Source organism: Ambystoma mexicanum, chromosome 8 (assembly GCF_040938575.1).
Source record: "Ambystoma mexicanum isolate Mex_15411 chromosome 8, UKY_AmexF1_1, whole genome shotgun sequence".
NCBI classification, from domain to species: domain Eukaryota; kingdom Metazoa; phylum Chordata; class Amphibia; order Caudata; family Ambystomatidae; genus Ambystoma; species Ambystoma mexicanum.
The window spans coordinates 350,344,466-350,366,463 of record NC_090929.1 but is presented as its reverse complement, the minus strand read 5'-3'; the positions used below and the strand labels follow the sequence as shown (position 1 = coordinate 350,366,463).

The window sequence follows — 21,998 nt, the reverse complement described above, 5'->3', positions numbered from 1 at the left end:
TTTTCATTAGGTACGGTGGCGGACAAAAAACAACCCGGAAATTGAGATTGTATCGGCATGGAATGGACTGCAAAGTTCACTGGACACATTGAATGCAGACATGCCAACCCTCCCGATTTACGGGGGAGACTCCCGATTTTTAAATGAAAAATACTACAAAACATTACACATTTTCACATTCTCTAGTCTAAAATAATTCTATACCCAATGCATTCCTGTTTTTTCAGTGCATAGGACATAACAATTCCAATGGGGAAATTAATTTTCCCGAATTCTCTCTCCAAGGTGCCTCAGACTGTTGGCATGTATGTTGAATGGGCAAAGAAAGAGGAAGTGAAGTTGAGGGACAGTATGGTTTAGGGTTATGGACTATGCTGATTGGATGCTAGTATCATGTGGTCAGTTTGGAGGACCAATAAGAACAGAACTACAAAAAGACTCAAAGCAATGGTTATTGTAGTTTTTATGAGTTTTTGTTTCATGTTTTACTGGTTTGTACATTTGCTGCTGAGTTAGTAAAATGAAAGAAAAGCACAATCCTTCACTTCCATGTCTTTAATAGAATTATGACTTTCTGGAACGATTAGTAGCTAAATTCTCAGCAGCAAAAACAAATAATTTCTTCAAGCACTGCAAACCAACAGTACACATGAAAAGCATCTGGGGTTCTGTAGTTTCTCTCGAAAAGTACTTTGCAAGGCTGCAATTTTGTGAAAGCGTTGTTTTCATTTTCTTGAAGCTATAACACAAGAAAAAAAATGATGGGGCTAATTTTCATCCTAAACTTCAACCGGCTCCACACGAAACCCGAAGCAAGCTTTTTGGACCTCCAGCATGGCGCCCGTCTCTGGCCCATTTTTTGTTAGCTAAATACGGAATTATAATGACGAACTACGCTGTTAATCGTCTCTATGGCTGAAAGAACACATTTTGAGCATTCATGGACGCCATGATGCAGTGACTAGATGGACTGAATTCACCACAGTTGTTAAGGAGCAGTTTTAAGGAACAGAGAAAAACAGGGGGTCTTATAGTTATAAAGAGCTGAAACTATACTACAGATAACCACCACCCATATGTCAAACACCGTACATAGGAAACTAGGTGAAAGAATACGCTTGAACGCAAACTCTGCAGGAGTCTGTTGAACGGCGTAAATATTCTGGTTTCTATTGTCACTGTTCGCAAAGTTGTCAATGAAGTACATTTTGTTTTAAAAAGTAAATGTCTTGCTTTACTACGATAAGTTCCATCGGGATATGGCAGTTTAGTTGAAACAAGATTTAGTAAAGATCAAAGCTCGGCTGTTGAACGTTTGCCAAACACAAGATGGCTTCTTAGCAGTGTCAGTATTGAATTATCGCGAGATTTTTGACTATATTAAGCCTCTACTCATCAATCCCGCCCTCTTTCTCTTACCCTAGCTGGTTGAGGTGCAACTGTACATCGGTCGTCCCGAATCCGGGTTCATCCGACACCACAACCGGAGTCCGTGCCGTGGACATTAGTAGCATCCATACACCATGCCTCCCAAGTTCGACCCCACCGAAATCAAAGTCGGTACGTGAGCAGGAGTCCCGCGGTACAGCGAACGGCTGACCCGGGAATACCCCATGTGTACCAGGGCCTGCGCTCCACGGTATAGTTCACTTTGCATGATTTGTGACGGGATGTTGGGTTAAAGTTGTTTTTTTGGTAAAGACTCTGGGTTCGGAAGGGGTTTATGGTAGCAACATAGTTGCTTGCGGAGCTAGCCTTCATAATATATATATTTTAATCGCCTGGGTGACGGGTCGTTGAATAAAGTGGTACTTTGTCTCTTGTATTTGGGAAGAGGGACGGTGAAGCCTTGAGGGCCTGCGAAACGTTTGGAGAGGTTGAGTAGCTTACAAGGGGTTTCGTCTTGATACCGCCTATGTTGCAACGATACAATCGACATTAGGCCACAATACTCACGCGCATGCCATTAAACTTTCTGCATTGGCCCCCCTTCGACGCCCTAGCAGACTCCGTGTGTAGGGCCAATAGTTTGTAGCTGTTTTTTCGTTTTCACTAAATGTGCAGTCTTGGTTTATTATAGTTCGTACACAAATATTACCCGTTAAAGGTACACCGGGCTCCTTTCTATAGTGGCTATGGGATCTTCACACTATACATTGGGTGGCATCAAGCCGCAACGTGCTCTGATAGGCATACCACGTTCTACTGGTTTTACTTTAGTTCTGTTTTTTTACGTGAATACTTTTTAGCGCGACGTCTCTAAGCGCACGAATGTTTAAATTACATTGTAATAACAGCTACCCGCCACTGTGCCTGTCTGTGAGTGACTGTCATAGTCCAGTGGTGAGCTAATAGCAAATGCCAACTTAGGAAACAGGGTTTTTCTCCACCATGAACCGCCCTGTGCCGTAAGATTGGCAACATGCATAAGGAACTTTGTTACATTGTTTAAAACGCCATTATTCCCTGGTATTAATGTGTTTGTTGCTTTACAGTTTACTTAAGATGTACTGGCGGTGAGGTGGGTGCCACTTCTGCTCTGGCTCCTAAGATCGGCCCCCTGGGTTTGGTGAGTTTTTTTCCCACCCGTTTGGTGGGGGGTGGGCGGTGGCGCAGTGGGATGACATCTGTTTCGAAAGTGCCCGTCGCTGTTGGATCTTGTTTCTTCTACTAGTAACCCAGTGGTCTTCAGAACTTGGGGCTGGCAACCCTAAATGACTCCATAGGACGTCCGTGGGGGGCGGGGAGGGCTGGGAGTGACTACTTAAAATGGATGATGGAGGGAGTGGGGGTGAGGGCGGGACAAATGTCTTAAATTAACGGGGCGGCTCGGCTTAAAGTTTGAACAGCACTTTGGATGGCCACCGATACATTTTGTATGTAGTTTGATTTGATAGCATGCTTATATTGGATAACTGAGTTAGTTTGACATCTGCTTGTGGTAACGAATGTGTTCTGCTGCATGTGTTTTTTTAGGATTGACTAATGCTAAGTTGTCTTATTTTAGTCTCCCAAGAAAGTTGGTGATGACATTGCTAAGGCAACTGGTGACTGGAAGGGTCTCAGGATCACGATCAAGCTCACGATCCAGAATAGGAATGCTCAGGTAAACAATTTGGGGATGTTGTGCTGGATGTGTAATTTATGTATTACCAAGTGTGCACTCTGCAAAGAACTAAAATCCGCACGATTCCCCTCGTTTTGTTTTAAATGGCATTGTTATCCCTTGCCTGAAGTAACTGCAGAGTCAGTACACATAAGTACAGCCACCCGCCACTATGCCAGTCTGCGCGTGGCTGTCATAATCCAGTGGTGAGCTAATAGCAAACCCCATCTTAGGAAACAGGGTTCGTCTATGCCATGAAGAGCTCTGTGCCGTAAGAATGGGAACACGTGCTTTCAAACCTGCTTTTAAACCTTTCTATAGTTAATGTGTCTAGCCATGTATTTAACTTTTGTTCTCGTTTCAGATCGAAGTCGTTCCATCAGCCTCCGCTCTGATCATCAAGGCGCTGAAGGAGCCCCCGCGTGACCGAAAGAAGCAGAAGAACAGTAGGTTTTTTTTAACTACACTAATCCTTAGTGTAATTTTGGCAGTGTTTTCAGGTGTGTCTGGAACTAGGCACTACAGTGACTTGTCAGTGGCCTGCCCTGCAGCATAGATGAGATGGGTTGGTTCCTCCTCGGGATCCGTTAGGAACTACACAATGAGCACATGTATTTTCACGTTCCTTCAGTTTACCTTTCAGTGCTAGGTCAATTGGAAAGGGATAGTGATGTAGTAGTAAAGCCACCCGCCACTATACCAGTCTGAACTGTGACTTGTATAATCCAGTGGTGAGCTAAAATTAAACCCCTGCTTAGGAAACAGGGTTGTTCTACTCATGGATAACTCTGTGCCGAAAGGTTGGGTACAAGTAAATTCGGGTTGTTACTGTCGAGGGGTGTACAGGGCAGGCAACTACCTGCTAGCCTTTATCATAGGCGTGGCGAAGGAAGGTTTCAGGTTCGTTATTTGCCCGCCCCCCGTGGATGTTCTGGGGTGTATTTCCATCGAAATGTGTATTTGAGGGGGTGAGCAAACGGGCAGCTGACGGAATGCATGTAGCTGGGTTCTGGCCATCTGGTTGGCCGGATGGTCTTTACCAGTGTTAATAGCTCAACCCCGACCTTTGCACTTGAATACATATTGACACCCAGTGTAAACTCCCATCTAAGCACATTGTGCTTAAAGTGCATTTTTTGTGTGAACTGTTTATGAATAGTTGCCCTTATGTCATTCAATGAATGACAATGTCCAATCAGTTTTTTGGGGGGCGTACAAAGACTCTTTTTCTGCATCTCTTTTGCCACTGGAACGTCTCTTGTACTCCTTGTTCTACCTTGGTAATCTTTCTCTGCTCCTTTTCCGTGCAGACTGGTGTACGTCAGTCTCACAGGTCCCTGGCACCCTCGGCAGTACAATGACCCATGAGTGGCATCTCTGAGCACTTAACCCAGCTACTGACTGGGTGCACTTGGTCCACACCCTGCAATTGCGGTGCACTTGGTCCACACCCTGCAATTGCCCCCCGCACCTGTACGATCTGAATGCACCATGCCGGTTTTCCCCGTGCCATTTGCTGTTATCTACACCATTAATTGTTCTATGCCCCCCACTCTGCCTGTGGAGACTTGTGTCGTTCGGAAAACCATGGGCTCTTAACGACTGCCCCCCCTTTGAGCACTTTGAAACACTTGCTTTGTGTATAGGCATGCTTTACAAGTAAACAATAACATACCATTTAGCTTTTTGGCGATGTGAATTTAACCTTTCTTTGTTACCTTTAGTCAAACACAGTGGCAGTGTCAGCATGGACGAGATAACCTCCATTGCACGCCAGATGAGGCACCGGTCCCTCGCCAGGGAGCTTTCTGGTAATTTTTTACACGTTCGAAATGTTCAGCTTCTATTCTGCTGAGGGAACTGGCGCAGACATACTAGGAATGGGTCCAATATACCGTAGTATGGTGGTTTTTGGGGGTGAGTGGGTGGTACCCAAGTCTCGAGTCCAGCACTACTTTTTGTTATGCTGAGCCCAAGTATGTTTTCTTGCTCCATTTCATAACTGCTTAGTTAGGTTAGTCCAATCTTCGTTTTGGCCAATATAATCCATGCACTATTTTATTCACTTGGAGTGACTCTTGAGATGTAGCTATTGTTGTACACAAGTCATTGGTTTACCATGCGGGAAAGCTTCGTGCATGTACTGACGAGCATTGGCAGCAGAGCGCCACGGCAACTGATTTCTATTGGCACCCCCTCGTCCTAGAGACTTTACCTAGATACGCTTTTCGATTGAAGGCAGACTTTTGATGTTTTACAAGTCCAAGACCGCTTGGCAGATCGATGAGATTTCTTTAAGTGAATACTTCGCTTTTGTGCCATGGCCATAAACCCAATCACTATTGTGGATGCTAGAGCTATTTCCAGGGGATCCTTCTCAGTAATATGCAAGATGTCAGTGGGAGATGTATTTATTGCTGACTTAAATATCCGTTTTTGTGGTAACATGATATATCTTCTACAGGTACCATCAAAGAAATTCTTGGTACAGCTCAATCAGTTGGCTGCAATGTTGACGGTAGACCACCGCATGACATTATTGACGATATAAATAGTGGTGCAGTCGAATGCCCATCTGTAAGTAACGTAATTGTTAACTAAATTCGTGTATTGAGGCTGATGTGGGCTGTTGGCTAAAAGGTCCTTTTTTTTTTTCTCTCCCCTTTTTCCTTCCTCCAGAGTTGAAGTTGTCACAAGATGCAGCCATGAATAAAGTGAAATTAAGAAGCTTTGCCTTTTGGTTATTTGGATGAAGTTGCTGCTGTGAATTCTTGTATTGACTTAAGTCATTTGGCATGCATGCTGGTGGAATTGATATTCCTAATAAACACTACCTTGTTTCTGGGCGCCCTGCACATCGCCTTAAGGCTGAGAACCATTATGGTGTGACTAGTGCAGTATAGGGGTGTCACGGTATTAGTTTTATGACGGTACGATAACCTTCTTGCCAAATGACGGTATATCGTGGTTATCGCGGTATAGCAGGTGGAGTTAACTAATCTTAAATATTTTCTAAAAGGTCACAAATTGTCAGATTTATCATCGCAAACAACCAGGCACCCAGGGCCAGAATTGGGCTTTTCAACATACTTTCCACTGAAATGCTATCCCTTGCTTCCACCAAACAAAAGTGTGGAGGAAGCCCTGCTGCGACTGGCAAAGCAAACTGAATAGCTTTTCTTAAGTGGTCATTTAGGCTTTTAGCTCCCCCACTGGCTACTCGTGAAGATAAACATGTTGCCATCTCGATAACCTGCATGCCACAGATCAATGGAGGCTGATGGTAGTATACACTTGTGTGCATACACACGCGCACTCTCTTTATGTAACAGCCTTTAGTTTACTTACGGGCCAAAAGGTGTTCAGTAATTACGGACATGTTACCCTTTGGTATGGCAGCAGGGAATACCCACAGATGAGTGAATTTCGTAGTGTGACTTATTGGCTCAGCGAGTAGAGCGCTCGCTTTGACATCTGTGCAGAGCCTGCTAACGCAGGTTCGAATCCCGCCGGGGCCAAACTCAGCCTTTCATCCTTCCGAGGTCGATAAATGAGCACCACACACCGTGGGTAATAAGCAGCGCTCGGATACCTGAGGGTTCGTAGCGCTATATAAATGCCAAATTATTATTATATGTAAATTCAACGATCGAACCAGGGAAATCCTCCATTGTCATACCTTTAGCAAACATCCATTATAAATATATAAACCCCAAAGCCGCCAACCCAAAGTAAACCCTTTTCCATGGCACTTTATGTATTCTTCCTATTGCTAACATATTGATATTGTGTCAGGCACGTGTGGTTTATGGAATGGCATTAAAAACTGCTCCAACAAACTACTTTGCAGACGGCACATCCAACAGTGCAAAGCCTAGACTGCGCAGCACTTGCTTACTGCTTACTGCAGCCTTTCCAAATCAGATTGAAAAGCACACTTGTATACCGGTATAAACAATGTGACGGTTATTGTTCAATTAAGTGGTTCACGGTATCTTTAACGGTATACCGTTACATCCCTAGTGCAGTACGAGGATTCATTTCTTTCTATTCCCATAGTTTCCTTAAGGGCCCGGCGTAACGTTATGTGAGTTCAGCCTGTTACTGTGAATTCCTTAGTCATGTTCACGGTGCAGTGAATATTTTCCTGGTCGCTGCTGCAGTGTTGGTGGCAAATACTGTCTTTCGGTCTTTGGAAAGGGGTGGCCTATTTAAAGCTGCTCCCCATTGCTAAAATGTCATGCAATATTTTGAATGCATGAACTAAATTAATTTGCCTTGATGTTTAGGTGCGAGTTACAACCTAACTGATAACTGCTGTCCACTCCCAGACAGTGCCAATTTACCTTTTCCTAGCTAGAGACCACAGAGCCTGCTTCCTAGTGATTACAGGTCTGAAAGCAAATAGTGTCTCAGCGTGTTGTGTTCCTGATAAAATCTTCATTATGTACTTGGAGACTAGCTTCTCTCTACACTCACCTATTGTACTAGGCAACTGTAGCCTGGGGAAGTTATGCTGAAGAGGATAATTAGATTAGCCCTGAGCTCCGCAGCTGCCTAGGTTTCCAGTCTCCACAAGCCAGGAATTTGCTTTCCAAGCATGGCAAAAAGACTGCTTGGGGAGTGGTCTCGGGCCTTTTTATCCTCAGCAGGGAAACGGACACAAGGTAATGCATCCTAACCTGGAATTGCTCTCTTGGCCACCCACTTACCCCTACTGTAGAACTGGCTGTTGAGGAGCAGAGGACAACCGTCAGTGATCTGTAGGTCCACTGCCATCAAACCATAAAGGCATCAGGAATAAAACTAGTGGTGAGTTAGTGCTGCAGGGCCTAGGGTAAGGATTGAGGTTGGGAGTGTAGAGGGCTTGCATATTGCTTGTTGGGGGTTTGGGGCAGGGCTGCGGCATTCATTCATGCGAGAGTGACGACCAATTGGTTTAGGGTGTTTGTGTCAGTCTGTTTTTGTGAAGTTGGCAAAATTGGTTATGGTAATCCTGCTGACAGCATGGGTTTGAAGAATTTGTAAAGGTATAGCGAGGTTTTCGTGGGCTGGTGATGTTGGTGTAGGATGCAGTTATATACCCAGGCGTTAATTGCTGTTGGGGATTTGGGCAATGGTGATTTAGTGTTCTGTATGGAGTCACATCCAAATAAAATGATTAACAGGCTGAAGAGGTACTGTTGGGGTGGGCGGTTCAATGTAGAACACGGGTTGTGACTTCGGATAATGCATAGGACTGGAGTTTGTATATTTGTGTATTTATATAGCACTCCTGACCCAGGGGCATCCGGGCACATTACTTGGGTAATTACCAGTTGCTGATTGCCGGGGGCTGACTATTGCCTGTTTTACCAAGTAATGGCATTTTGGGTAATATTACTGGGACTGTTTTAGCACTTTGCTTCTGTTGACTACACTAACTGTTCAGGCTTTACTGAACTACATTTTTCACGTAGTCTATTGAAACATTAACAGCCCAGGCTTGTTCCCATCTACCATTTCATTTTAAATTGATAGAAAATGGATATTCTGGCTTCAAATGTTTGACATACCTGGCCACTCACCACTTTCCCATGCAGGGATCTCACCATGCGTTTGCCCATGCACCTTCAATCACATCTCCCCCTTCAAGTGTACTCCCACAAACCAACATTTTACCAAGTATCCTCCATGTTCTTAGTTAATGGGTAAGTCAAAATTCGCCTCTGCCCAAGAGTAGTGCACAAAGCAGTGACAGCACAATAACCGATTTAAGTCCCCTGCTGCCATTTCTGGCATGCAACGTGTGCCCAGCCACCTGACTGACACTCAGCTATGTTCTTCAAACTTTTTGGCCTGGGCCCCCTTAAGCAAAATGTAGGCTGATTTGGGTGCCCAAAGTGGCCAGTAAGTCCAAATGAAATGCATCCTACCCCACCCATTGTCCCCATGCTCACACCATGCCTAGGTCCAGGGCCCCCACCAGCTCCAAAAAAACCAGGCCTCCCCCTTGGACACTAGTTTAATTCCTGCAACTAGCTTCAAACACTCTGAAAGTTCCCTTTCTGGAAAGGGGCAGTGTTCTTCCATGGGTCTGTCTTGGCTTCGTCATACGTTCCTTCCTGCTGTTCTTGAGGATGTTTAACCAGATATCGCTCTATTGTAGTTGAGAATGCTTGCCAAGTACATGTTCAGTCGCCCTCAAACATATGTAAGTAACTTTGGGTCTTGCCCTAAGTTACTAGGGGAATCCAGACGTGGACCCCTTCCTCACTATTCTTGGAGAGGCACAGCTCCTCCCTACTGATGCAGTCCAACCAGACCGAAACACATGTCTGGGGTGCTGTTGGTACTCTCGTTCAGAGAATTGCCTAGCATTTCGGTGCTGGACTGCCCCAGGGCAGGACAAAGACTGATGTTTGGGAGATTTCTTCTGTGAAAGATAGTGAGCTAAAGACTGGGTAAGACTCTCGTAACCAGGACTAATATCTGGCAGAGGGACTTCCAGGACCCCCTTGTTAGTTTGCATTTTTAAGTAACTGGGTCTCACCCTAAGTTACTAGGGGAATCCAGACGTCCCCAGAAACATTCAGCATTCACTTCCTGCCATGTTATCTTAACATTAATGCTGTTCTACCTAACCGCAATATCACTAGTTGCTTTCTGCCTCGTCGAAACTGTCACTCTGATAAATGCCTAAAGTGTAGATGGAAAACTAGCTTGCTTCTTTAGGGTGTAGTGGGAAGAGGAGATTGCCTGGTCAGTTAAGAGAATAGTGTGATCCAACGTTTCTAGGATTTGAGTTTTAAGGGATTTCCCTTTTAGCATAATGTGAAATCCCAATACCTTTCCAAGTTTATCCAGGAATGTGTTATGACCCTGGAAAAGGAGTGTTCTCTAAGGAATAGTAGGATATCTGCGTGTAGTTCTCTTTTGCACCCACTCTGTTGCTGTGGTTACCCCTTGAATCCTTTGGTCTATTCTGAGCGCCTGTGGCAGGGGCTCGATGGCTAATATTGGATAACTGGCACCCCTTACTAGTCCCTTTGTATGTGGACTGTTAAGCTGTCATTAACCCGAAGTCTAGTGGATGATACCAGTTTGCCAAAACCATGCAAGAGAATATTGGCACACCCAAACTTCACCAATGTTAATTGTAAAAAGTTCCAAGCTATCGAAGGCCCTGTAAGAATTCAGTGCCACTACCAACATGTTTTTTGGCCCCATGCTATGACTTCTATAGCCCTGCCAAAGTTTTGATGCCCCAGTACAAAGCAAAGCCTGCCTGATCTAGGTGCACAAGCCCGGAGAGAATTCCTGCCAACCTTTGTGCCAGTATCTTTGTGTGTAAGTTTGCATCGCCATTTAGAAGGGAGATGAGCCTATAGCTCCCACAATCTGAATCCTTCCCCGGTTTCAGCATTAGAATTGTGGTAGAAGGGCCCATATCCTTTGAAACTAATCCTGTGTACTTTGTATGGTTGGAGTTTGGTCAGGGGCCCACCAGTAATGTCCGGAAGGTCTGTGTTGCGTTTCCAAACCCATCTGGGCCCAGGGATTTGTTACTTTATAGCAAGCTTATGCCCGCCCCACATCTGATATTGGGACCTCCAGAATTAGCCTGTCTGCCTCCGATCTGTGGTAGGTCTGCCTATCTCGATTTCCTCAATTCTGATCCTTCTAGGTTTTGCACAAAAAAAGTTGTGGATCTCTGCAATTTTTGCTTCCCCCGCCCACCTCTGGATTTGGCTAGTATAGTTTATGAACTTTTTTGTTTTTCTAGTTTGGCCACTGGGAACTGATTGGCCTTTTCCCTTTTATGTATTGTCTTGCTTTGTAGAATGAGCTGTGCAGATTTGTCTGTTCAGTGTGCTTCCAATTTTGCCCTTGCTGTCATGAGCTCGTGCTAGGCCTTTAATGATCCCTTTGCCTTGTGCCTCAGCATTTCTAACCTCCCCCCAATCTTTGTTGTACGATTCCTTTTACCTCAAGTCTCCCTGCTTTACAGCCTTACTGGCATCCCATATTGTTACTTATCAAGATCTGTGGTTTTCTTTAAAGTAATTCTGCAGGGTAGTTTCCATATGCGTCCTAGGGCCTGGTCCCTCAGTATTGGCTCACTTAGTTGCTATGGTTTCTGGGAATTTGTGACGGTGGCCTTTCGGTTTCACTCTGAGCAGAGTCCGTGCATGGTCTGCGATCAGGATCATATCCGTGAACTTGTTTATGGTTAAGTTTAAGCCTCCTGAATGGAGTATATATGCTTGGTGTAACTGCTGGTAATAATGCTGAAACTAGGTTGAATCAAAGCTTGAGGGAGAGATTCCAGAGTCGTGTTTAGCTGTTGGTGCCCCAGATTTTAAGTTTTGTGCCACTCGCTGTCTTCAGTTAGCCCCTCCTTTATTGCTCCTCTTAGTAAGAAAAATAGTCTTTTTACAGTAGCATTTTTTTGTCCCTTACCTTTTCAGCACTGGCCATATGAATGCTTCACTTGCGTGGTTGAATTCTAGAAAGTGTTCAACCATTGGTGCCACAACAGTTTTGTTTTTATACAGCGTCTATGCTCGATGATTCGTGTTTTACTTTCCTGATTGTTCTTCCTATGTATTTACATTGGCATGGACATGTGATCATAGATTACAAATTCTGAATTACAATTTGAAAACTACTTGTTTCCATTGTGTATCTAGGCCAATATCTATTTCTTTATGCGCACAGAAAACTGGCCACATGCATGATGACCCATGATTGAACTTAGTCCCCTATGATTTAGTCGGGGTTTCTTATTGAGGTTGCTGTTCACTTAGTTTACTTGCGATTCCCAATTGTAGATTTTCTATACACGAATAGTGGGCATGGTAGTTAAGTGCATTTATCAAATCTTCCATTGCTTAGGAACAATGTTTGTAATTGTAAGACTTTGTTAGACGATATTAAAGTGTTAATACATTTACTAAGGGCTTTTTACCTTTTCCTCAGGGATTTGCGGTTATTGATGGAGCTCGTTTTGCAGCTTTGGGATAATCGTTTTTTTTTTTTAGATAAAGCCCTTGCCTCTTCATACGCTTTCTTCTTAGCCATAAGAATTATCCGTATGGTAGATTATCCTTCAGATGTTTCACATGGTCTGTACGTGTTACCGTTTCTTGTTGGGGCATGTTTGTGTAGTGATACAATGTCGAGTTATTAGAAAATGAGCCTCTGACTGCCTTTCTTTTGTCGGCGCAGTGTGTTCTCGTGTCTTGACATTTACTCGTGGAACTGCATCTCTCTACAGTGATTATTTTTGGGGAAAAAGGGACTGGACTTAAAACACATTGCGGAGCTCGTGGTACTCCTGTCAGCTCAGTTCTGTGGGTAACATAATACATTGCACACTGTTTTTAGCCTGTTGCCTACCATTAAACCTGCATGATTAGACAAAACTGCAACTGGATATTTGCCCTCTGACACAACGGTCAGGAGATTCAGCTTAGCTGCTACGCCATTATAACACCTGCATGATACCACACTCCCGGGATCGAGAGACTGACCTGCCCTAGCCCTTCACCTGTTATCTGAGACTTCTTGGCTTGGATCCATCTAGATGTTGGCAGTGCCCTGACCCCTTAATCCAGTGTGCTGGGGAAAGTACATAGTTATAGTAAAGTAGCTTCCTGCATGAAAACCTTATGGGCTTCAGTCAGGAAAACGGGCTACAGCACCTCTGGCTGAGAATGGAAGTGACAAGTGTACCTGTTAAGGGCCTGTGAACTCTTTCCTGCAAAATCTGGGCAGGACGCAGATAACCTGCTAAATCACTATTAGAAGCGGATAAAAGCTACAACCCCTGGATTTGGACGATGACTCCTTATTGTAACTCTGCTGTGCTTTACAGGGTAATTCAACTTGCCCTACAAAGGTGCAAGGGAGAGCAGATTCTGTTCTCATAGCCCCCAGGGGTGAAATAAGGGTGAGACGGGTAACTAACTCTAATCCGTCTCGAACTCAAATTACCAGCCCCTGTGGACCTGATGGTGCCACTGGCAATGCCACGGGACAGCATTGTGAGCCACCCCCACTGGCCCCTTACATCCCCTCTTGGGACTCCTCGTTATCCCCGCCCCGACTGTTACTCGTATGCCATGAGTCGGCGACTGTTTCCTCTTGTTCTACACAGGAGTATTCCGTCCATGACACAAGCTCTGCACAGTGTTGGAGTCCTGAATTTTGCTGTCCAGATTCTTCTGAAGCAGTGCAGGGCGATGCACAAGGATTTAAAATGAAATGAATCTAAATCCAGTGCGCCTCCACCTATAATTGATTTATGTAAAGCTGACCCAAAAATGAATAAAGGCATGGACTCTGTCCCCTCCATGATTGGAGCTAATAGGGGGGACCCCCCCCTGCTACGGCCCATCTATCACAGACTTGCCAAGAGACAGCAAGTAGAGACTGCTCATCAGGCTAATATATTTATTGGAGGATAACCTACCAGCCCCCTTGCAGCCTCTGAATTTCACCCTACGCCCTGATAGTAATTTATCACAGAGGAAGCGAGTGGCTCGCCGTAAAAGAACCATCTGCTCAGATGGTTGGTACATTGACTTGCTGGAGAAGCCCCTCTTGCTAACAAGAATGGGTCCAGGGTAGGGTCACCTGACCTAGCACCAGCGCTGGTACCTCCGAGGGACCAATTGGAAGCTGTTCCATCGTCTCAACATGTTGCCACCTTAAGGCTGGAGCAGATTCCGGCTCTTGGTGTAAAAATGCTCCCCATCCGTCCCTCAGAGGGAAGCACATTAATTCTGCCTTTGAACTGTGCGTCATTGTTTCAGAAGATTCCATCCCTTCGTATCCTGAATTCATCGAACTTTGACTTCATCGAACCATTATGCCCAGTGGGCACTCAACACTTGTGTCCTGCCTGAAACAGCATTTTTAATTCGCCAAAATCGAGCTTCCTTGGCACATCTAGGTTATTCACTAGATGTAACTTTACCTAGTACAGCCCTCCCCGCTGGATTTGCTCTTGCCAGAAGCCTGGGCCTTCAACACGGACGTTGCCATTGCCCAAATTCAGTGATGAAAGATGGGAGTGGTTGAAGCAAATGATCCCCTTGAGACAGGCATCTATATTAAGCTGGAACAATAGGGGATTCAATCACTGGCTTAAGGAGGGGGCTCTCATAAAGTATTAATATCTAATGAAATCTTTGCCCTCCAAGAAACGGACAACTTTTGATATTAAGTTTGATGGCTACACTACATACCAGATGCTGGCAACTAGTGTCCTTTAACCCCAAGTTAATCCATCGGTGTCCCTGGAGCCAAATGTATTGCCATTGAAATATTTCCAGGTGTGGGTTGGTGTGGTTAGGATATGCTTATCAACATTTATGAACACCCCCTGGCGTTGCCCACTGAGACCATAAATGATCAGCTGGCTGTTATCTTGACCTCTCACCATTTGGGACATGGGGGTACTCCTGTAGTGTTTTGTGGAGACTGGAATGCAAAACGTATAGATCAAATCTGATGTGGGGCTCATGCTAATGTTTGATCTCTGCTCTTTTGGTATGGCAAAATCTATCCTCGAGGGGAAAATGTGGTTGGACTACTTGAGGGAATAGAACTTAATTCTGTTAAATGGCCGTTTTAACAGAGACCGACTGGGCAAATTGACCTGGGCCATGGGCATGAAGAATGCTTTACTTGACCATAAAGCTGTCTCCGAACCCTTGTTGAACCAAGCCCAGCACCTATCCATCTCCCTAAACACATATAGTGACATGCCCCTTTAATTTGAACTATGGGACAGTCTGCGTAGAGGTGATACCGAGTCATTCGGGGAACGAGATTTCCTGGACTGAAAAAAATATTGAAAGAAAGACTTTGGGTTGGAAGGTGTGCTCAGGGGAATGAGGCAATTGAGAAATGGATTGCCCATTTAAGAGGGTCTTTAGTGGAAGGTCTTCACCTGGTGGAAAGCGAAGGGTGGGGGCACCTTCTGTATTATCAGGGATCATAAACTGACTGAGACGTGCCATTAGAGCCATGGGCTGGTCGCCACCCATCTCACTAATATAACAAAAATCCTCACAAATTAAATTTGAAAAATCTAGATATTGCTCTTGGCTGTGCAATTATCGACGAGCACAGCAAAGGGCTTCCTAGCAGAAGTTTATAGCGGTGATGTGCACAAAGGATGGCTGTAAAATCTGCAGCTATCTATCCCGGGGGGGCCAGATGATGAGAATTCTCAACTCTATAACTGGGGAACAATGGGTTGAGCAGATCACCTTTAAATTCTACAATGGGGCTCTGGCCCGTCTGACTTATCACGCGCAAGCGCCCTGGCCCCTACAACTGAATCACAATATAGTGAAGCAGCCGATATTGAAGCTTAAGACATCTAGGGCCCCTGGACCCAATGGCCTAGCAAATTCTGTTCTTAAAGATCCTAATAACTGGGCTTGGGTACTATTAACCTAATACTCCCGTGTCTGTAGGTCTTGCTTGATGCCTCTGACATGGCTACAGTCGATACTGATATCCCTCCATAAAAGGGGTGACCGGGCTTATGTAACCAACTATCAACTCTTGTTCACGCTGGATGTCACTGGGAAGATTTTCATGACCCTTGTACTTAGGGAGCTGGAAAAGTGGGCCGTGACCAGTAATGTGCTTGATTATGGCCAAACTGGTTTTAGACCTGGATCTAGTACCACCCACAATCTCGGGGTGCTTGATCGGCTGATACCATTCGCAGCAATAAGGAGGCAGTTATTGTTTTTATTGACTTCCACGGTGCCTTTCACCAGGTAAATGGGGGAAACAACATTGTGGTCTTTAAATAACGAAGGGGAGGTTTCTGAACAGAGGTAAAGCAGGGCTGTGTGCTGGGCCTGATGTTTTATAATATTTACATGTCGGATCTCCCTCGTATGGCCACTAAATTCAGTTGCCCTCCTCCCCCAAACCCCCCTCCCCCCAGATGGGAAAGCATCCTATCGTGGGAATGCTATATGCAGACAACCTGATCTGTTGTACAGGACCATGTCGGGGATAAAAAATTTCTGGATGAGTTGGCCTGCTATGAGTCTCAGCTGGGCATGGCAGTCAATCTGGGGAAAAACCAATATCTTGGTGATTGCGCACAAGACAGGGCGGATGGGAATTGATACTTCCCTGGGTACTATAGCATACACTCAGCTTTACCCCTATCTGAGCCTGGAGTTTGAGGCTTGTGCTAATTATGATTTGATCATAGTAACCAGAAACGGAGCTAAAACCCACGCTCCCAAGTTCGCAAGAGGCACAGCGGGGTATAGTATGGCTGGAATAGTTAAGTTGTACCTTCAATGCTTTGCCCCAGCTATTCTGTATGGCCTGGAAGAGTTAGCCATGCAGGATTTGACATGGCTTAATACATTTGAAGGCCATTACTAGTGTGCAGAAGATTGAATCCGACATGCCCGATGGAATATCTCCGCCTGGAACTAGGCTTAACTTCTCTTCAAGGCATGGCCCTGCGAGCAAGGGGGACTTTCTTTCTTAAATCTTGCTCTGAACCCACCTGTAAATTGTTGGCAATGGTTGGGGATAGCCATGACTCTGAAAAGACCCGACAGGGCTCCAATTTTAAGACATTAAATGAAACCTTATTTACAAAGATTGATTGGCCATTTGTAAAAAAGAGGGAACAATGTTTTGGGCACAAAAAAAATCTTTTGAGCGCAAATTCAACAGGTGGGACTGGTGAGAGAATTACTCGCACCTGGCAAAGCTAAAAGGTTACCAATCGGTAACAAATGTGGTGCACCGGTATCGTAAGATTCAACTGTATTTACAGCTATGCCCAGCTCCTGACATTTTATGCTGAAATTGCGCATAAACCAGCTCCCAGTGAAGGCCGTGCTGGGCCGCCGTTTGAAGGTATCTGAACTTAGGGGCTGTTGCATATGTTCTCAGGTTGAGTCGGCCCGGCATGTTCTAACTCGATGTAAGGAAATGGGTACCATCTGTGTGTGTGTATGCTGGGCAGTTTGGTTCATTCCTACGAGTCAGTCACCTCGGATGCCTTCTGGGACTATTGTTTAAATTCCTCGCAGTTGGCCCTTTTTAGAGTTTGAAGCAAGTGGTGATTCTTTTTGTTTTTAATTTACTTGTATATAATCAAAATACGATTTTTACAAGGTCTCAAGGAAAAGAAAATTCAAAGTAACTAAAGCAGGGAAAACGCAAGCAAATGCAGTCAAACGATGGAAAAGGGGTAACAAGAGGTGACCAAACGCCTATCCAAATAGGACCCGATCTCAACGTTTAAATCCTAAAGAAGGCATTCAAACACCAGCATGTAAATACCACAGCTTATGGAAGTCGTGGGTTCCCAATATTAGACAAATTCGAAATGGGGTTTAATCTTTTTTAGGGCAATTTCTAGCAGCTTTGCTGTGGTGATTGTCCATTTTGTGTTTTCGCCAGCGATAAGATGCTTCCACCATATTTCCTCTTCTGCGATGGCCAGGTCTGCGCATAGCGGAGTCAAATAAGCAGCTTGCGCTAGTCTCATTCCAGGGCACTGCATCAAAAGGTGTCTTATAGTTTGCTTCAGAGCCTCGCATAGTCTGCATTCGTTGATGTTTGTCTGTAGTCTAATGGCTAAGATTTCACGAGTTGGGAGCAGGTTCAAGCGGGCCCTCAAAGGGTTTCATCAGTCGTTTATCGGGGAATTTCATGCAGTACGCCAGATTTTGTATTTGTTGGCAGATGTTTTAAGTTTATTGACTTTTTCAGATGTTGTAATGCAATCACGACATTCCATTTTGAATTTGACTTTGGTTTTGTTTTCAGGTCCTCTTCTGTACAGGCCAGGTCAGTTAATTTGGCATTTTGGTCCTCTATCCATGTGGTGGCTTTCGATCTCTTCAGCGATCACTGTGTATTGGTAGGGTGGTAGGGTATCGGGCAAGAGGGCTTTCCTGTATAATTGCATCATGCTCTGCTCCACTGTCGCAGCAAGGGACAGGAGACCAAGTTTGCGCCTGATTGCTGCTATTGACAGAGTTTGGCAGGCTGAGAACCGATTTCCAGAGGTGGCCTTCTAGTTTGGGCCAAAGTGATGCTGGCATGAGTGGCGTCCATCCCATAGTTTAAGGTCAGTACCACTTTTCCCTTATAGAACTGGATGACGGGGAAGAGAGAATCTACCATATTTCCTATTGATGGCTCTCATTTGGGCAGCTAAGTTCCTCCTTTTTTCCCAAAGAGCGTGTTGCATTTTCTGCTCTTTTGCGGAACCGTCAAACACCCCAAGGTATTTGAAGTGGGACACCACTTCAATTTTCGTACTGTCCAGAAACCAGTTTAGCTTTTTTGTCTTCGACAGGTGTTTTTTCAACATTAGAATCTTTGTCTTGGAACGATTGATTTCCAGATGTTTTGCTTCCATGTATTGTGCCAAGTTGGTTAGTTGTCTTTGAAGACCAATGTGAGTCTGATCTAATAGGATGAGGTCATCAGCGTACAAGATACGTGATACCGGTACTTTGCCTATTTTGGGGGGGGAGGCCCTCGTTGTGGTTTTTGAGTCTTTGTAATCACCCAGAAAGGTGGTGGAAAGGGCAGCCCTGCTTGAACCCACGTTCCACAGGTATTGCGTCTGACAAGCAACCTTGCCGATTCAGACGGATGCGTACATTGGTGGTGAGTATGGAGAGCAATCACCGGATCAAGAATTTCTGATGGACAAATCCACGCTTTCAGTTTGCTCCACAGGATAAGTCTATCCACTTTGTCGAAGGCCTGAGACGAATCCACAAAGGCCAAAAAGACTCTTGGTGCGCCTTGTTTGATTTTATGTTCTGCAATAGGTTGTTTATGGTGGTACTTCTGGTTTTTTGGAACCCCGCTTGGAAGGGATCAAGGCTCAGCGATGTTCTAGCCCAATTTTGAAAATGTTTGAGTAGCAGAGTGGCAAAAATGTTCCCGATATCTAAGAGGGCAATTGGGTGATAATTGGCCGGATCTTCTCTATTGCCCCGCTTGTAAGTTGGAACCACTACTGCTCGTGTCAAGAGCTCAGGATTAGCTTTGTAAAATTTCGGATATGAAGTTGGTCCATTCCTTAGTATGTTTTAAATCTGTGTTCGTAAGGCTGTCGGGGCCCTGTGCTCTTGATGTAAGTTTCACTATTGCTTCTCTTATCATCATTGCATGTTGGGTCAATCCAAGGAGCTTCTATGCCCAGCTTAAGAGGCGTCATTTGGGTTTAGGGGACGGCAAACAGATCTGAGAAGAATTTTACCCATTTGTCTTCTGGGACTGAATTGACAAGTTGATTCTCGATTGAGGAACCATGTTTTTTGATCAGTGACCAAAAATCACGGGATCTCTTGGTGCTCAGTCATAAGCATAGTTTCGGCGTCTTTTTGGTAAAGATTATAACCATGGTTTAACTATGATTTGTAGATCTTTCTCCTGCTGCCAGATGGTCCAAGCCTTGTCTGTATTGTATGTCGTAGCAATTCTTTTCAGTTTCCTTAACACTCTTCTTTTTTCCGCCACACATTTATCATACGCGTGGCTTGTCTTGGGAGAGACTTTTATTCCCCCTTTTGCCGCCACCTTGTATTTCAGCAGAAAAGGCAGGTAATTCGGGTTTCCTGTTTTTGCAGATGGAAGAGTGTTTGGTGGTGCTTTTCTGTATTTTTCAGTAAGATCTTTTACGTTTGAAGCAGTGAGGCGAAGGCTTGTTTGTTGCCTTTTTACTTCCACGTTTGATTTGTACGTTTTGTTCAGTGGACAGGCGGATGACCAAGACATAGTTAATAGATTGTGGTCACTTAGTTTTGTTGTTATAACTTCAAATGAGACTGATGGAGAGCAAACCAGAGGAAATGAAGTAATCAAGAGTGCTTTTGAGTTCCTTTCCCATGTCGGGAGCATTGGCTGCCAAACTTTCAGCCATACAACGTTATGGAAGTTTCGGGAGTCAATTAAATGCATCCAAGACTTTCCTTTCTTCAGTCGAGGAGAACGTTGATTGGCTGTTTGTTGGACCACTATGATGTATACAGTTGGCATTTGTATCTGCATATAATTGTATGCGTAATGTCTTGATCAATGGAGATATTATGGATGACATCTGCTACTGAGTTACAGAAATTAACTGTGGATGTTTTCTGAGGATTCCAATATAGATTGATAATAGCTAGCTGTGTTGTGATCCAGTGTTTGTAGTTGGGGTCTTGATGGCACAATGTTAATAAAGTGAGGATTCCGCAAGATTCTTCCAGCTTTTTGAGGTTCGTAAGATCTGATCCCATACGAACCGCTAGCAATAGGCCTGACGAGGGGTGGCCAAGGAGGCCCTTAGATGCGGGTGATATCTCAACAGCGAAGCCATCTAAGGAGGGCTTCTCCACCAGCCAAGTTTCTTGGAGACACAAGATGTCAAAGGCCCCCAGATCTTGGTTTTCTGGGCCAGTTAAGTGTGTCCTCTGGTGTTCCATGAGCCCATGTTTAAGGTTTTTTTTTGACGATGGCTTCGAGATTGTCCAAAGGTGGCACAGGCAACAGTATCTTTGGATTGTGATTGCTATCTTGCGGAGTGTGGGTTTAGGGCTACTTGTACCCATTTCCATGGGCCCTTTGGAATTCTCTTCTCGCTTCATTCAGGCGATGTGTATCTAGGTGGAGTGCACTTGTTGTCGAAATGCGCAAGACCTTTTGTTGATTCCACGTCATCCCGATGTGGCAACGGTGCTCGGAAACTGGTCAACCTTTTACGTTCTCAGGTTTTGTCACGTGGTTTCTATTTTATTTTCACTCTCGCAAGCAAATCATTGTCCGATTGAGCAGTTGATAATCCAGGCGATGGTGACTGAGACTTCTCTTGCTCTTTATTTGCTTGTTTCTCTGATTCCCTGTTTAGGATATCAAACCATGCAATTAACCATGCATATTTGGCTGCAGAGTTACAAACTTGAAACTTTTAAGTGTTGCTGTTGAACTAAATGCCTTAGGGTTGTGATGGTTGTACTCGAGTATTTTTGTTCTGGTTTTGTATAATTTTCTGTTTTACGTTTGTTTGATTTGGTATATGAACTTAATGTCTGTAAAATCCTAATTTCTGGATTATATCACAATAACATTTTATTATTTGTGCTGTAGAATAGTGTCCCTTCAACCTTTTTAGAAACATTTCCCCAACTCCCGTCCTCCCTTAACAAGTGTGTACTAATATTGACGCCAAAACACACCAGGTCATGATTACCCAGGTAATATATGGACCTATTCCTGCCATGATATGATAGTTTATTTATATAGCGCCTATACACAATGTGTTTCAAAGCGATTCAAGGGAGGGAACAAGGGAAAATACAATGACATTCTTACAGGCCATGAACAGGATGTGAAATTAACTATCGTACTTGGCTTGACGACATTTCAGATAGTACTGGAGGGGGAGGAAAAAACAGTAATGGGAGGGTGGAGGAAACAGACGAGGTTGCTATCATATTGGGTCCAGGGACAATTCTGATAAAAGTAAGTGGATAGAAGAAAGTAAGGAGAGGAGATAGGAAAAGGGAGAAGGGAAAGGAGGAGAGAACAGAGTAAGCAGTCAAAGAGTGGAAAAGCAAGAGTGGAGAGCGAATACAATTGTTGAAGTCAGTAACACACAATGTTGCAGACCAGGATGCAAGATGAGAACAGCATGATTCAGGGCTACCATGAGTACAAGATGCAAAGGAAGTCCAGCATGAGAGTTGAGAGAGTGACGCACCGTGTATCAATGAATGAAGTCCATAAAAGTCAAATCCAGCATTGGCCACAAGACTGTGATGGTGAAACCAGAATGTATCAGGACACTCCTGCAAAAGTAGGCTGGAGGGGGAGCACGGTAGAAGAATCAAGCAAAACGGGC

General features: G+C 44.5%; 1 protein-coding gene and 3 non-coding genes across 4 annotated transcripts; all 4 read left to right on the top strand.

Moving 5' to 3' along the window:
- The first annotated feature begins 1,401 nt into the window (after positions 1-1,401).
- RPL12 (ribosomal protein L12) lies at positions 1,402-5,835 on the top strand. The gene is made up of 7 exons (XM_069609804.1): positions 1,402-1,560; positions 2,496-2,569; positions 3,008-3,106; positions 3,471-3,552; positions 4,831-4,917; positions 5,571-5,683; positions 5,786-5,835. Exons 1-7 carry the CDS (start codon positions 1,524-1,526, stop codon positions 5,789-5,791), a joined length of 498 nt encoding a protein of 165 aa, XP_069465905.1. The 5' UTR covers positions 1,402-1,523; the 3' UTR covers positions 5,792-5,835.
- LOC138475012 (small nucleolar RNA SNORA65) lies at positions 2,301-2,426 on the top strand. Its single transcript, XR_011269214.1, has one exon. It is a non-coding gene; the product is annotated as a small nucleolar RNA SNORA65 (small nucleolar RNA).
- LOC138475013 (small nucleolar RNA SNORA65) lies at positions 3,270-3,395 on the top strand. The gene has a single exon (XR_011269215.1). It is a non-coding gene; the product is annotated as a small nucleolar RNA SNORA65 (small nucleolar RNA).
- Positions 3,794-3,919, top strand: LOC138475011 (small nucleolar RNA SNORA65). Its single transcript, XR_011269213.1, has one exon. It is a non-coding gene; the product is annotated as a small nucleolar RNA SNORA65 (small nucleolar RNA).
- Positions 5,836-21,998: the final 16,163 nt, after the last annotated feature.

Coding starts and splice junctions, on each gene's coding strand:
- RPL12 (XM_069609804.1), top strand. CDS start 1,524: ATGCCTCCCAAGTTCGACCCCACCGAAATCAAAGTCG. Junction 1,561..2,495: donor CCCCACCGAAATCAAAGTCG/GTACGTGAGCAG, acceptor GTTGCTTTACAG/TTTACTTAAGATGTACTGGC. Junction 2,570..3,007: donor AGATCGGCCCCCTGGGTTTG/GTGAGTTTTTTT, acceptor GTCTTATTTTAG/TCTCCCAAGAAAGTTGGTGA.